A 14,262-nucleotide genomic window follows, 5' to 3' on the forward strand; every position below is an offset into this window, starting at 1 on the left:
AGGAGAGAAATTGACTGGACATCATATACTTGCTAGGCAGTGATAAGGAACAAGTTTGGTGGTCATGAACTTAATGTGGATATAGTATAATTTTGCATTTTTCTCCAGACTTCTTGTTGTGTGAGTACAATAATGGAATATGTGGAGAGTTGAATTTTAACTAAGATTATTTCCTCCATCACACAGGAGACTATGACAAAGTAAGCTTGGGGGAGGGGGAGGGAAGAATAATTGAAGACATGGAATATTACTGCTAATTAATTGGAGACTAGCCTTGCTGCATACTTTCTGGTTGGGAGTGGAGGCTCAGCTCTCTGCTGTACCCAGCTGACACTGCCCAGGAGGGTAAATTAGAGCACTTCCAGTTTCTGCTGGGCAGGAGATGAAAGACAGGCTCCTCACTTGGCCTCAGCAACACCACCCAACTTGGGAATCAGTGTTCCGGTCTGATTCTCCGAGTGTTTATGTAAAATATTAGATTCTCGCTCATGTCTGCTGACACTATTGGACCAGCAGTATGCAGGGGAGGCAGTGTTTTTAATAGTGTTTGGCTAGAGAAGGACAGATGTTGTCAAAAATATTTTCACCTATATTAGTCTACCTTTTTCCTAGAACTTTGAGTAAGGGGAGCAGGACTTTTTTGGAGCTGCCCATTCCTTGCCACACCTTTGCTCTCACCCATCTGTACCTGGTTCCAGGTTCTAGGTTTCTCTATAGCCCCACTGATAACAAAAAGAAAACCCAGGAAACTCATTGTAGTCCTTCCTCAAGTTCCAAGGCCCCTAGGAAGAGATTGTCTTCTTTCTACCTTTTGAAATCTCCCTATGTCCATTTGTTGTGTTAGGTTTGGGTTTTTTTGATGTAAGAGGAAGTACCTGGGAGAAATAGGGCTCTTCTTGTGTTGGCTAATATTGGAGATCCTCTATTTTTTTTTTTAATTGGATAGTTTCTTTTCCTATCATTGATTTGTCAAAGGTCTTCATATATTTTGGATGCATGTCATCTGTCAGATACATGTTCTACAAATGCTTTCTTATAATATGGGGTTTTCCTTTTCCTTTTCTCAATGATGTCTTTTGATAAGCAAAAGTTTAAAAGTTTAGTAAATTTCATTCTATCATTTTTTATCTTTATTGGTTCATACTTTTTGTATCCTATGTAAAGAATAGTTTCTAAGCCTTAGTCACAAATATTTTCCTCTGTGTTTTTTCAAAAAAATCACTGTTATGGGTTTTGATCTCATATAAAGTTAATCTAATTTGAATTAATTTTTCAGTAGGGTGTCATGGGGTAATTATTTCCTATATGGATATTCAGTTTTTACAGTATAATTTATTGAGAACATGATCTTTTCCTCAATGATTTTTTGACACTTTTGTTGAAAATCAATTGACCGTACAAATGTAGGTGTATTTTCTGACTCTCAGTTCTGTTCCACTGATCTGTCCTTATGTCAATACCAGTGTCTTGGTTACTGTTACTTTCTTTTCTCCTGCTTTTTTTTTAAAGAGCTTTATTGAGATATAATTGAGATGCAATAAACTGCATATATTTGAAATGTGCAATTTTGTAAGGTTTGAATATATATGCACACACAAAATAATTACCACATTCAAGATAACAAACATATCCATTGCCTCTAAAGCTCCGTCATGTCCCTTGTCACCCTTCCGAACCCTGCCCCTTCTCATTTCCCCTTCCTCATCTCTAGGCAACCACCAATCTTTTTTCTGCCACTATAAATTAGTTTGCAATTCATAGATTCTTTTTTAAATATTAAATCATCTGTATTTTCAAATCTGGCTTCTTTCACTTGGCATAATTATTTTGAGATTCATCCATGTTAATGTATTTATCTGTATCCATTCCTCTTTATTGCCAAGTACTATTCCATTATGTAAATGTACCAGTGTTTGTTTATGCATTTACTGTTAATAGACATTTTTCAGCTTATTGCTATTGCAAATAATGCTGTTAAGAACATTCATAGACATTAATTTGAACAGACATAGACATTAATTTCTCTTGGGTAAAACCTAGGAGTGTAATGGCTGGGTGATATATGATAGATGTATATTTAATATTTTAAGAAAATTTCAAATAGTTTTTAAGTAGTTGTAACATTTTACATTATCACCACATGTGTATGAGAGTTCTCACCTCTTCATATCCCTGTCAAAACTTGGTATAGTACATGTGTACTGATATATGATGGTGGTTTTATTTTGCATTTCCCTAATGGCAAATGATATTGAGCATCGTTTCATGTGCTTATTGATCATCTGCATATCTTCTTTGGTGAAGTTTCTGTCCTTATGTATTCTGGCTACAAGTCCTTTCTCAATTATGTGATTTGTAAGTATTTTCTCCCAGCCTGTGGCTTGTCTTTTTATTCTATAAAAAGTGTCTTTTGAAAAGCAGAAATTCTTAATTGTGATGAAGTCCTATTCTAATTTTTTTCCATGGATCGTCCTTTTAGAATTGTTTCTCAGAAACCATTGCCTAAACTGAGGTCAGAAACTTTTCTCCCTCTCTTTCAGAGAAGAAATCTGAACTTGGAAAACTGAAATGACTCATCCACATTCGCACAGCTGTGTTGCTTGTAGAGCCATGAGCAGAAGTCATCATCCTGGTGCAGGGCTAATCTGGCTAAATATCCTGTTAATACTTCTTTCTGCATCTTTGCGGTTATCAATTTCATGACACTTTCATTTTCTTGTTAATCTAGCCTTTAACAATTGAAATTACCTTTCATTCCTCTCATCACATTTTATATATCAATCATTAACTATAAATGTTGTCCTTCCTCTTCAGAATGGTAGTCCAAAGACATGAGTTAGAGTCACAAAATCTGAAAATCACATGGTCTGTGATCTTCTACTTTCTGGAATTTTAAAAATTGGAATCACACCCTCTAAATAAGGTTTTTTGGTAAGAATTTTAATGAAGAACATTAAATGAAGAACATGGATTATAACTACATGGTGCTAAGCAAATGTCATCATATCAAATGTTCGTTTTTCTCCAATCCTGATTTCAGGAACAAAAAAAGCAGTGAAGTTGGAGCATAGTGAATGATATGGTTTGGCTCTGTGTCCCCATCCAAATCTCAGCTTGTAGCTCCCATAATTCCCACATGTTGTGGGAGGGACCCAACTGGAGATTATTGAATCATGGGGGCGGGTCTTTCCTGTGATGCTCTCATGATAGCAAATGGGTCTAACAAGATATGATGGTTTTAAAAATGGGAATTTCTCTGCACAGCTCCCTCTTTGCCTGCTGTCATCTATGTAAGATGTGATTTGCTCCTCCTTGCCTTCCCCCATGATTGTGAGGCCTCTCCAGCCATGTGTAACTGTAAGTCCAGTTAAACCTCTTTCTTTTGTAAGTTGCTGAGTCTCAGGTATGTCTTTATCAGCAGTGTGAAAGCAGACTAATACAGTAAATTGGTACCAGTAGAGTGGGGCACTGCTGAAAAGATACCTGCAAATGTGGAAGTGACTTTGGAACTCGGTAACAGGCAGAGGTTGGAACAGTTTGGAGGGCTCAGAAGACAGGAAAATGTAGGAAAGTCTGGAACGCCCTGGAGACTTGTTGAATGGCTTTGACCAAAATGCTGACAATGACATGGACACTGAAATCCAGGTTGAGGTGGTCTCAGATGGAGATGAGAAACTTTGGAACTGGAGCAAAGGTGACTCTTGTTATGTTTTAACAGAGACTGGCAGCATTTTGCCCCTGCCCTAGAGATTTGTGGAACTTTGAACCTGAGAGAGAAGATTTAGGGCATCTGGCAGAAAAAACTTATAAGCAGCAAAGCTTTCAAGCGGTGACTTGGGTGCTGTTAAAGGCATTCAGTTTTATAAGGGAAGCAGAGCATAAAAGTTTGGAAAATTTGCAGCTTGACAATGCAATAGAAAAGAAAATCCCATTTTCCGAGGAGAAATTCAAGCCTGCTGCAGAAATTTGCATAAGTAACAAGGAACCAAATGTTAATCCCCAAGACAATAGGGAAAATGTCTCCAGGGCATGTCAGAGGTCTTCATGGCAGCCTCTCCCATCGCAGGCCCACAGTCCTTAGAGGCAAAAATGGTTTTGTGGGCCAGGTCCAGGGTCCTGTGCTGTGTGTAGTTTAGGGACTTGGTGCCCTGTGTCCCAGCTGCTCCAGCCATAACTAAAAGGGGCCAAGATACAGCTTGGGCTTCTGTTTCAGAGGTTGGAAACCCCAAACCTTGGCAGCTTCCATGTGGTGTTGAGCCTGTGGATGCACAGAGGTCAAGAACTGAGGTTTGGGAACCTCTACCTAGATTTCAGAAGATGTATGGAAACATCTGGATGCAGAAGTTTGCTGCAGGGGCAGGGCCGTTGTGGACAACCTCTGCTGGGGCAGTGTGGAACAGAAATGTGGGGTCAGAGCCCCCACACAGAGTTCCTACTGGGGCAATGCCTAGTGGAGCTGTGAGAAGAGAACCACCGTCCTCCAGATCCCAGAATGATAGATCCATTGACAGCTTGCACCGTGTGCCTGGAAAAGTCACAGACATTCAATGCCAGTCCATGAAGGCAGCTAGAAGGGAAGCTGCACCCTGCAAAGCCACAGGGGCAGAGCTGCTGAAGACCATGGGAACCCACCTCTTGCATTAGCATGACCTAAATATGAGACATGGAGTCAAAGGAGATCATTTTGGAGGTTTGAGATTTGACTGCCTTGCTGGATTTTGGACCTCCATTGGGCCTCTAGCCCCTTTGTTTTGGCTAATTTCTCCCATTTGGAATGGCTATATTTACCCAATACCTGTACCCCCATTGTATCTAGGAAGTAACTAACTTGCTTTTGATTTTACAGGCTCATAGGTGGAAGAGACTTGCTCTGTCTCAGATGAGACTTTGGACTGTGGACTTTTGAGTTAATGCTGAAATGAGTTGATACTTTGGGGGACTGTTGGAAAGGCATGATTGGTTTTGAAATATGAAGATATGAGATTTGGGAGGGGCTGGGGGCAGAATGGTATGGTTTGGCTTTGTGTCCCCACCCAAATTTCATCTTGTAGCTCCCATATTTGCCACATGTTGTGGGAGGGACCAGGTGGGAGATGATAGAATCATGGGGGCAGGTCTTTCTCATGCTGTTCTCATGATAGTGAATAGGTCTTACAAGATCTGGTGGTTTTAAAAATGGGTGTTTCTCTGCACAAGCTCTCTCTTTGCTTGCTGCCATCTATGTAAGACATGACTTGCTCCTTCTTGCCTTCCACCATTATTATGAGGCTTCTCCAGCCACATGGAACTGCAAGTCAAATTAAACCTCTTTCTTTTGTAAATTTCCCAGTCTTGGGTATGTCTTTATCAGCAGCATGAAAATGGACTAATACTGTGATTAAGGAATAAAATATTAGAAGAAAAGATAAAGCAGGAAATGTGGTCCAGGTCATTTAGGGCCTTGAAGTTCATGGCAAGAAGTCTGGATTTTATTTTCAGTGCATTGGGAAGCCATTTGAAGGGAATTGAGCAGGGGGCTCATATAGATCTTGTTTTCAGTGGAAAGATTATTGTGTCAGTTCCATGAATTGCAGATGGTGCAAGGTAGGGAGAAAATCGCAGCTATTGTAAGTCTGGATGAGAGCTAAGAGCAAACTGGGCCATGGTGGTAGCAAAGGAAAGAGATAGAAATGGATAGATATGTGATATGTGTTTGGAAAGAACATGTGTCAAGTTGAGCTAGTCTCCTCACTGTCTGAGAAACAGACCTATCCATGTTTGTCTCCTTAACTTGTCCTATTTCTTGGCTTGCCCTGTCTCACTTTTAAAGTCCTATATTCTGTCTCTTTTCCTTCATTAAATACTTTCTTGAATATTCTGCTTCTTCTCTTCTGTAAAATTTTTTTGAGACATTATCTCACTCTGTTGACCAAGCTGGAGTGCAGTAGCATGACCTTGACTCACTGCAGCCTTGATCTCTTGGGCTCAAGTGATCCTATTGCCTCAGCCTCCCAAGTATCTGGGACCACAGGTGCACACCACCATGCCTAGCTAATTTTTTTGTATTTCTTGTAGAGATGGGGTTTTGCCATTTTGCCCAGGCTAGTCTTGAACTCCTGAGCTCAAGCAATCCACTTGCCTTGGCCTCCCAAAGTGCTGGACTAGAAACATGAGCCACTACACCTAGCTTCTTTTCTGAACTTCTAAAGCAAATACTCATTATTCAATTATTTCATTTTTGTCAGTTTTGCTTTTCATATATAGATTGTGAAGCTCCCTGATGGTAAGATTTTATTCCTCATTTCTTTATCTCCATGAGACCTAGCACAGTACTAGGTTGAAAATAAATGGAGATTAAATAACAGATTAATAATACAGCATCTCATAAAAATCAATTAATCAAACAAACACAATATAAAAAAAAAAAAACTAAAACCTCTCAATAATTGGCCTAGAAAAGTAATAGAACATCAAACATGACCACATTGAGCAAACTGATTTACTGTGATCCACTAATGGAAATGTATTTATCACAAGGTAAGTGAGGTACAAAAAGTTATAATTTTCTAGGACAACTGGATGGAGTCCCTAGGCTCAGCCACAGGTTATCCTTTCATGCTGCTGCAAGCCGTACACTTGACTTGTGGCTGTAGCAACACAGAGAATCTGGAGCCAGAAGCACTGTTACAATGCTTTCAGTCTTTAGGAAACTCTTTTTAAAATGTTAAGCATTGTTGAGAAAATCTAAGAGAACACTGTGTGACTCTTCAGTGTACCACATGGTGATGTAAACTGCATTGCTCTAAAGAGGGTCAAGGAAAATTACAATTATTCCAAGACTTAAATCTTGTGAAAAGTAGTTAGAAACCAAAAAATTATAGTGCTGAATATTTATGTCTAGGAAGAGATTTTACATGAAGTACTAAATGTATTTTAACAAATGTCACCCAACATATTTGATTGTGTAATTTTCTGAAAGAATTACCTAGTACAGGCATGTTTTATATATATCTTTGTTGATCCATGGACAGGACAAGCTACAGATAATTAAGGGTGAAATTGTATATGTATCATCTACAAAAAAAAAAGAAATAAAAACCCCACAGTCTTCAAACTTACCATTAAGACTCCTTTCATCTCATAGCTCACTAGCAAATTGAATTTATAAAGCACCTCTCACACAAAAAGTCAGAGAGCAAAGCACTAAAGCAAAACAAATACCAGTGATTAAGGAAAATTGAAAGCAGCAGTAAAAATATGTTTCTTTAGTCTACTTTTAAATACAGACTGGGAACTGCAAATAATTGGGAGTATATATAAGTGGTAATTTTTTTGTCTTCATGATGGTATGGTATTGAATACAAATGAGAAAAATCGTGGCTGCAAAACTCAGCAATCCTTATGAGATTATTTTAAACATTCACTTAATTAATTTAGTAATACATTTAAATTACTCAAATATTTTGTCATTTCTTAGACTGGCCAGTTTTGATGTGCTTCGTGTTTACTTTTGGTGATTTGAAGAGAAATTATTCAAAATGGTCTTTCCTAACCTGAGGCAGTATCAAAGAAGGGAGGCAAATTTTCTGTAAGTTTCAGGTCTTCATAGCATTAGTGGACCATTTAAATATTCCAGAGAAAGTATTTTATTCTACATTGATCAATATTCAGATAATTTTCCAGGGGATTTGTGACTCTTCAATGGGATAAAACTGAACTGTTTAGAGGAGTCAGTGAAATAAAATACTTGGGCACCGATTTCATGGTGGATGGCTGTTGTCAATCATTGCTTCTTTTAGCATAGCCATTGGCCACTGAGGTACTTCAAAGAATACTCTGGTAGCCAAATATTTGGAGAAAGAAGAGGAAAAACAGAAAGTTTAGAGTTCCTTTTTATCTGTGAATACATATTTTTTTTCCAGCAGAGCTATTAAAGACAATAAAATATTGATTTGGGTAACTAGACATTAGGATTAAAGAAGTTGAGTTTTTAATTTAAAAATTTGGGGGACTGCTTTACTCTCTCTCCCAAGCTCTTCCTACCTCTCTTACTCTTTAACCTGTTTCATTCCCTTTCCCTCCTTTCCCATTCCCTCATTCTTTTGCCAACAACCCCCACCCACCCCCCGTCTTTTTATTTTTATTTTTTTGAGATAGGGTCTCACTCTGTCACCCAGGCTGGACTGGTGCAGGGTGTTCATAGCTCACTGTAATCTCAGCCTCCTGAGCTTAAGCTCCTCACTTTCTGAGTCTCAGTCTCTCAAGCACATGCAACTACAGGCTCACCCCGCCATGCCTGGCTAATTTAAAAAAAATTTTTTTGGTAGAGATGGGGTTACTCAGGCTTGTCTCAAACCCCTGGCCTTGAGTGATCCTCCTTCCTAGGCCTCCCAGAGCCTAGGGATTCAGGTGTGTGCCTGGCCAACACCCTAATTTTAACAATTGTCCTGACTCATTTATCTTTCAAGCTTAAAAGAGAACATGCGCCCGGCGCAGTGGCTCACGCCTGTAATCCCGGCACTGTGGAGGCCAAGGCGGGCGGATTGCCTGAGCTCAGGGATTCGAGAACAGCCTGGGCAACATGGTGAAACCCCATCTCTACTAAAATACAACAAACTAGCCGGGCGTGGTGGTATGCGCCTGTAATCCCAGCTACTTGGGAAGCTGAGGCAGGAGAATTGCTTGAACCCGGGAGATGGAGGTTGCAGTGAGCTCAGATCACAAAGGAAAAGAAGGAAGTGCTTGTTGTTATTAGGGTGAGAGGGTAGCATTTGTTAAACTTGGCTAGAGCCAGTGCAAATAGAATTTGGGAAGGTCTGTGATTTTTTCAAAGCTATTCACAAGCTACTACTCCTCAGCATGTAACTCAAAGGACATTTTGAGTATTAATAAGATTATTTCATGAACTGCTTTGATTTTGTTCGCTGAAATGTACCTTATAAATTATGATTTTATGATTGAAGAATATAGGTAGATTTATATTTTTTCCTCTCTCTTTTCAGAATTATTTTGAATTTCTCAATCAGGTAGATTTCTAAATGTGATGATAATTGCTATAAAATTGTCAAAAAGTTCCAAAGCAGTCTGAAACACAGTAGTGGGTTCAATCAATGGTTAGTTTCATTTCTTTTCAAAGGCATCACTAGACTTTCCTTACGGCTCTGGAATTGTTCTCAAACTTTGATTGATCTTCTGAATCACCTGAAGTACTTGATATGGTAGGAATATTTGTGTCCCCTCAAATTTCATATGTTGAAATCGTAACTTGGTATTAGGTGTTATATACCTCCTGTACCAGTGGTATTAGGGAGCGGTGTATTTGGGAGGTGGGGCTTTTGATCATAGAGGTGGCGACCTTCTGAATGGGATTAGTTCCCTTGTAAAAGAGACCTCCTAGAGCTCCTTTGCCGCTTCTACTATGTGAAGACACAGTAAGAAGCCAGCAGCCTTCCAGCCAGGAAGGCAACACTCACCAGAACCCTGATCTCAGAATTCTGGCCTCCAGAGCTGTGAAAAATAAATTTCTATTGTTTATAAGCCAGCCAATCTATGCTGATTTGTTATTGCAGCCTGAATAGAGTAAGACAGTACTTGTTTAAAATATGCATTTCCCACCTGTCCTCCCAGGAAATTCTGATCCAGGAGGTTCGAGGTGGGACCTGGGAAACATTTTCAACAAGGCTCTCAAGTGATAATTAAAATCAGCAACACTGCGTTAGAACAGTGGTTCTCAACTCTACTTGGGCAGCTTAAAAAAAATCCTGGTCCCTGGGTCCTGCCTCTAACCAATGTAGTCAGAATCTTTGGTGGCAGGACCCAGGCATTTGTACTTTTTAAAAAAGAATCCTCAGGTGGCTTTAATGTGCACCTAGGATTAACAATCATTGTTCTCAGTGTTCTTGTGAATATTAAAATAGATTCTGGAAAAATGCTGTGGGATCATATATTTTTACCTCTAGTGCTTCTCTAAGATAAAATATATTTAATTTGAGGAAGTGTTAAAATCAGAATATTTCAGTTTGAGACAGATACCATGTAGAGTCAATTTGAGTACCAGATAGTCAACATTTCTGGGGTGAAATAAGTCAGTCTCCAGACTTTCTTCAAGAACTTTACCAATATTCTACTTGGGCTTTTAATCATGTATATAATTCACCCTAGTAACCCCTTAGCAACAGACTGTGATATGCAGATAGGATGCAAATTATCAGGTGAAGAAAGTAGAGAAACGCAGAAGCAAGATTTGAGGTTAATTGTGGTAGAATTTAAAATTGTGGCCAGGAACACACTTCATTATTCTCCTTCTTTTTGCTTCCAGAAAACAATCTGCACAGGTGTATTTACCTAGGTGATCTCCAGTCTGGCTATTCTTAATTGGCCATCTCAGCTTTTGGAATATGTGGAAAGCCAGGTTCTGATCTGGATAATGGCACAAGGATGTTGGCAGATTATTATGTCTCTTGATTTCAGGGAGTTTAGCTTTATTTTTGCAGTGAGGTGCATTAGTTGAGGAAGATCCAGTACCAGATGGTAATGTTGGCTGGGAGTGGTTTTCTCACCTATATTTGGCAGCTTTACTCGGAAGTGGTGTTTTCAGTGCCTGAGACTTCCAGTCTATGCTACTTAACATGCTCACTGGGAAGCTTTAGGTGGTACAGAAGCAATGACACATCTCATTAAAGGTCCTGTAACTATGAACATCTGACATCTGTGCTGCAAATAGAACTGAATGCAGCCTTCAAGTAGTTACAGATTCAAGGGGTATGTTGTTTTCTAAAGGCACGGCTGAAATTCATTATATTTACCAGGCTAATTTCTAGAGGCATTGACTGGAAGACATAGATTATGCATTAATAAACTGCTCCTTTCCAAGATGACCTCCTCCTAAATGGGTCCCCTCTTTCCTAGCATTTAGACAATGGTTTCAGCTGATGGCTTATCCATGATTTAGCAATAATCATAACAATAGTGATCATAATTTGAATACCTAGAATATGCTAGGATACTTTATGTATAAGTGATACAATAGCTTTCCAAGATATTCCCACTTGGTGGATGAGGAGCCTGGGGCTCTGAGGAATTAAGGAACTTGCCAAAGACCACAAAACTCCTAAGTGATAGAGCCAGGATTCTGCCAGCTGTCTGGTTGCCCAGTGGAGTCTCTGTCCATCTTGTCACCAGCCCCTGCACTGTGTACAGGAATGGAATCAGCATTCGTTGCTATAAACTACAGTAAGGTAAGTGAACATTCATAAAAGTTGGCCTGTAGTTTAGTATTTAAACTGGAAAAATAAAAAAAGGTAAAACAACCAGATTCAGCCTTCAAGGAGCTTATCATCCAGTTCTTTTATCACATTAAAGAATAACACCCTGATTCTTTATGCACATTTCTGGATGCTTTAACTTTAAATTTTTAAAATACTGAGCTATTTAGTGAAATTGGAAAATAATTTTTAAAAATCTAAATGTGCTCATCCTCAATTTGGCCTGGTTCCTTACAGCTGCAGAAATTCATTTTCTCCCCATTCCCCATCCCCCTTCCTGAAGCCCTAAAGCACGGACCCAGTGGGAGTCCCCTCTGTTTCCCAAAGGAAATATTTCATTCATATAATGTCTCCTTTGTAATCAACACTGAGAAATGTCACTTTGATTAAACACAACTCTGAATGACTAAGACCACAGTACAATAAATTCTCCAGAGCTATCTTTCAGAACAACTGATTGCTCTCCAGTCTTAATCCTCCAGAGTCTTATTTAATCAAAATGATGTTGCTAATTAAGGATTAAAACCTCCGAATAGAATAAAAAAGAAGGATTTTTCTTTCTCCTTTGGGCAGGTCAAGGAGGCAGAATTTGCTGCAAGGAAGTAAAGAGTCCCTTCTACCTTTGGTAAGACTGCATTGTTCTCTGACATTAGGACTTAATCCAAAATAGGGCTGAGTGCTTTATAATATTAATATCATTAGAGAAAGAAAAAAGGGGAGCAAGAGAAAGAAAAAGAAAGAGAAAAGAGGAACGGCCTCGGAGAGCTACATATGCCTATACATATACATATAGACACTATTTACTCTAAAAATGGACAATGTAGCTCACATCTGTTTGACATCCACTGATAGATAACAACAATAACAAAGAAGTTTTATACTAAATGCTTAACTACCTCCCTTAAGATCCATATATTAATTTTTTTTCTTGAATTTGTATTTGGTAATATAAATTGTTTCCTTAAAAAACACAAAAACTGACGAACTCCATAAGAACTCATTGGGAGAGGCAAAGATTCACAGGAAGACTGTTTGATTTTCATGGAATATAAACTCTTTTAGGTGTTGGGAGCGAACTGGGTGAGAAACAGAGATGCTGGGTGATGTTTTAACAAATTGTTAAATACTTCTTTCATCTTTGCATCTTCTCTCTGCATTGGCCTAGAAATTTATAATTTCTCCCAAATTAGTCTACTACAATACAGACATGCTAACAGCTACCTTTTTTTGATCACTTACTATGTGCCAAGTTCTTTGCCAGCAATACACATGGTGTTACCTCTAATAAAACTGGAGAAGAGGTATTATCCCCCTTCAGAAATGAATAAACTGAAGTAGAGAATACATGACTAGGTCAAGGTCAGTCAGCTTGTGTTAAGCAGAGTCCAGACTTCCACCCAGGTCTCTTTGGTTCCAAAGCCACCTTCTATTCTGCAGGACAAGGCACTTCAAATCTTTTTACCTGGAGGATAAATGTATCCGCATGTGTTGGGAAGGTGCTGGTAAGCTGTACTGGTCTGCATGAGACTTAGAAGCTCCTGTGATTACTGACTGAATCATCATCACAGATTCATTCCATCGTCACTTAGCCCAATTCATCACAAAGACTGAACAACTACTACCCAAATGGAATCAGAAAGTAAACAGTGAGGACGGTCATAAGCCTCTTTTGTCTCCTAGCCAGTGCTACTTACCAGTTAAAAAAAGACATTGTGTTTTGTGATCCATACTCCTGAAGGCCAAAAGCACCCAGTGGACAGACGATGGCTCTTATGCCTCCAATGCCAAGGCAAATGGTCAACAGTGCTACGTAAAACAGCCTGTGCTGCTCTGTTTTTGGTATGTTGTTAACTGCATGGTAAGTGCCCAGATAGAAATCTTCCAAGGGAAAAGCCACCACAGATAACAAAGCAGTGCCTGTAAGTGGAGAAAAAAAAGAATAAATGTAACATAGAACCATTGGATCACCAAATCACATAATAAACAGGGTTTTTCCTCTGACAGTGGCATCATTTTGTGATTGTCTTATCCAAACGTTTATGCTAGTCATTGCAATTTCAGAGATAGCCTGATGTTTTCTAATTGTAAGAATTTCCTTCAATATGTGTCTTAACTAATCCAGAGTTTTAGGTTATTTTTCTTCCTCAAGCTTGAACTGTATTTTCTCCCAGAATGTATAAGCAAATCGTGTTTATTTTGCCAAAATTAAAATAACTCAGAAAAGCATTGTATATAAAATGAAGCTGTTAGTATTCCCACCCCCAGAGAAAACCACTGTTAATAAAGGTTATTTGTTCCTAATGAATCGAGTGACAGAAAACACCATGATCTCAGACATCTCGGAAGCCTATTACATAAAAGCTTTTAAGAAGAACATTATTATCGTTAAAGAGAACACAGTCTTTTTTTTTTTTCTTTCCTACTTCTCTTTCTCCTTGTAATGTCTTTCTTATTTATCTTATTTCTCACACAGCTGGATGGAGCCTTCTTTGCCACATACAGGGGTGAGAAGGCTGGGGACAGAGGAGTGTGAGCTGGAAGGAGAGCGGACATAAAGTGACAAAATAAGGTTGAGTATCCTTCTCTCTTCCACCTTGCAGGGACCACATTTGATGTCTTTCCTTGTCTAATAAAAATTACGATACAATTCCATGCTTTTGCTAAGCTCTTTATATTTTACAAAGCATGCTCATGAACTGTATGTTTCATCTTGAAAAAACTTTGTGATGTGAGTGGATAGATTTTGTTATTTATTTTTTTAAAGAAACAGGTTCAGTGAGGTTAAGTGGCTTGCCCAATGTTATAAAGTAACCCAGTTGTAATCTCCCTCTTCTTGGACCTCCTACCATCAAGTAGTCAAATACTTTTTTTTTTTTGGAAATAGCATTTCCCCCCCATCAGATTACAAAAGTAATACGTTCTTATTTCAGAAAATTTGAAAAATAGAGGAAAGCACTCAGAATAATACAAAAGGCCCATAATCTCATGACTCAGAGATCATCTTTACTTTTATAAAATA

General features: G+C 38.7%; 1 protein-coding gene across 1 annotated transcript in view; it reads right to left on the minus strand.

Annotated features, from left to right (window-relative positions):
- Window positions 1-14,262, minus strand: part of SLC15A5 (solute carrier family 15, member 5) — a 102,264-nt gene that overhangs the window by 80,746 nt on the left and 7,256 nt on the right. Inside the window, exon 2 of the mRNA XM_011990831.1 lies at window positions 12,938-13,160. Coding sequence (XP_011846221.1) covers window positions 12,938-13,160 — 223 coding nt within the window. The remainder of the gene's footprint in view (window positions 1-12,937; window positions 13,161-14,262) is intronic.

This window comes from Mandrillus leucophaeus, unplaced genomic scaffold, assembly GCF_000951045.1.
Source record: "Mandrillus leucophaeus isolate KB7577 unplaced genomic scaffold, Mleu.le_1.0 Scaffold383, whole genome shotgun sequence".
Classification (NCBI taxonomy): Eukaryota; Metazoa; Chordata; class Mammalia; order Primates; family Cercopithecidae; genus Mandrillus; species Mandrillus leucophaeus.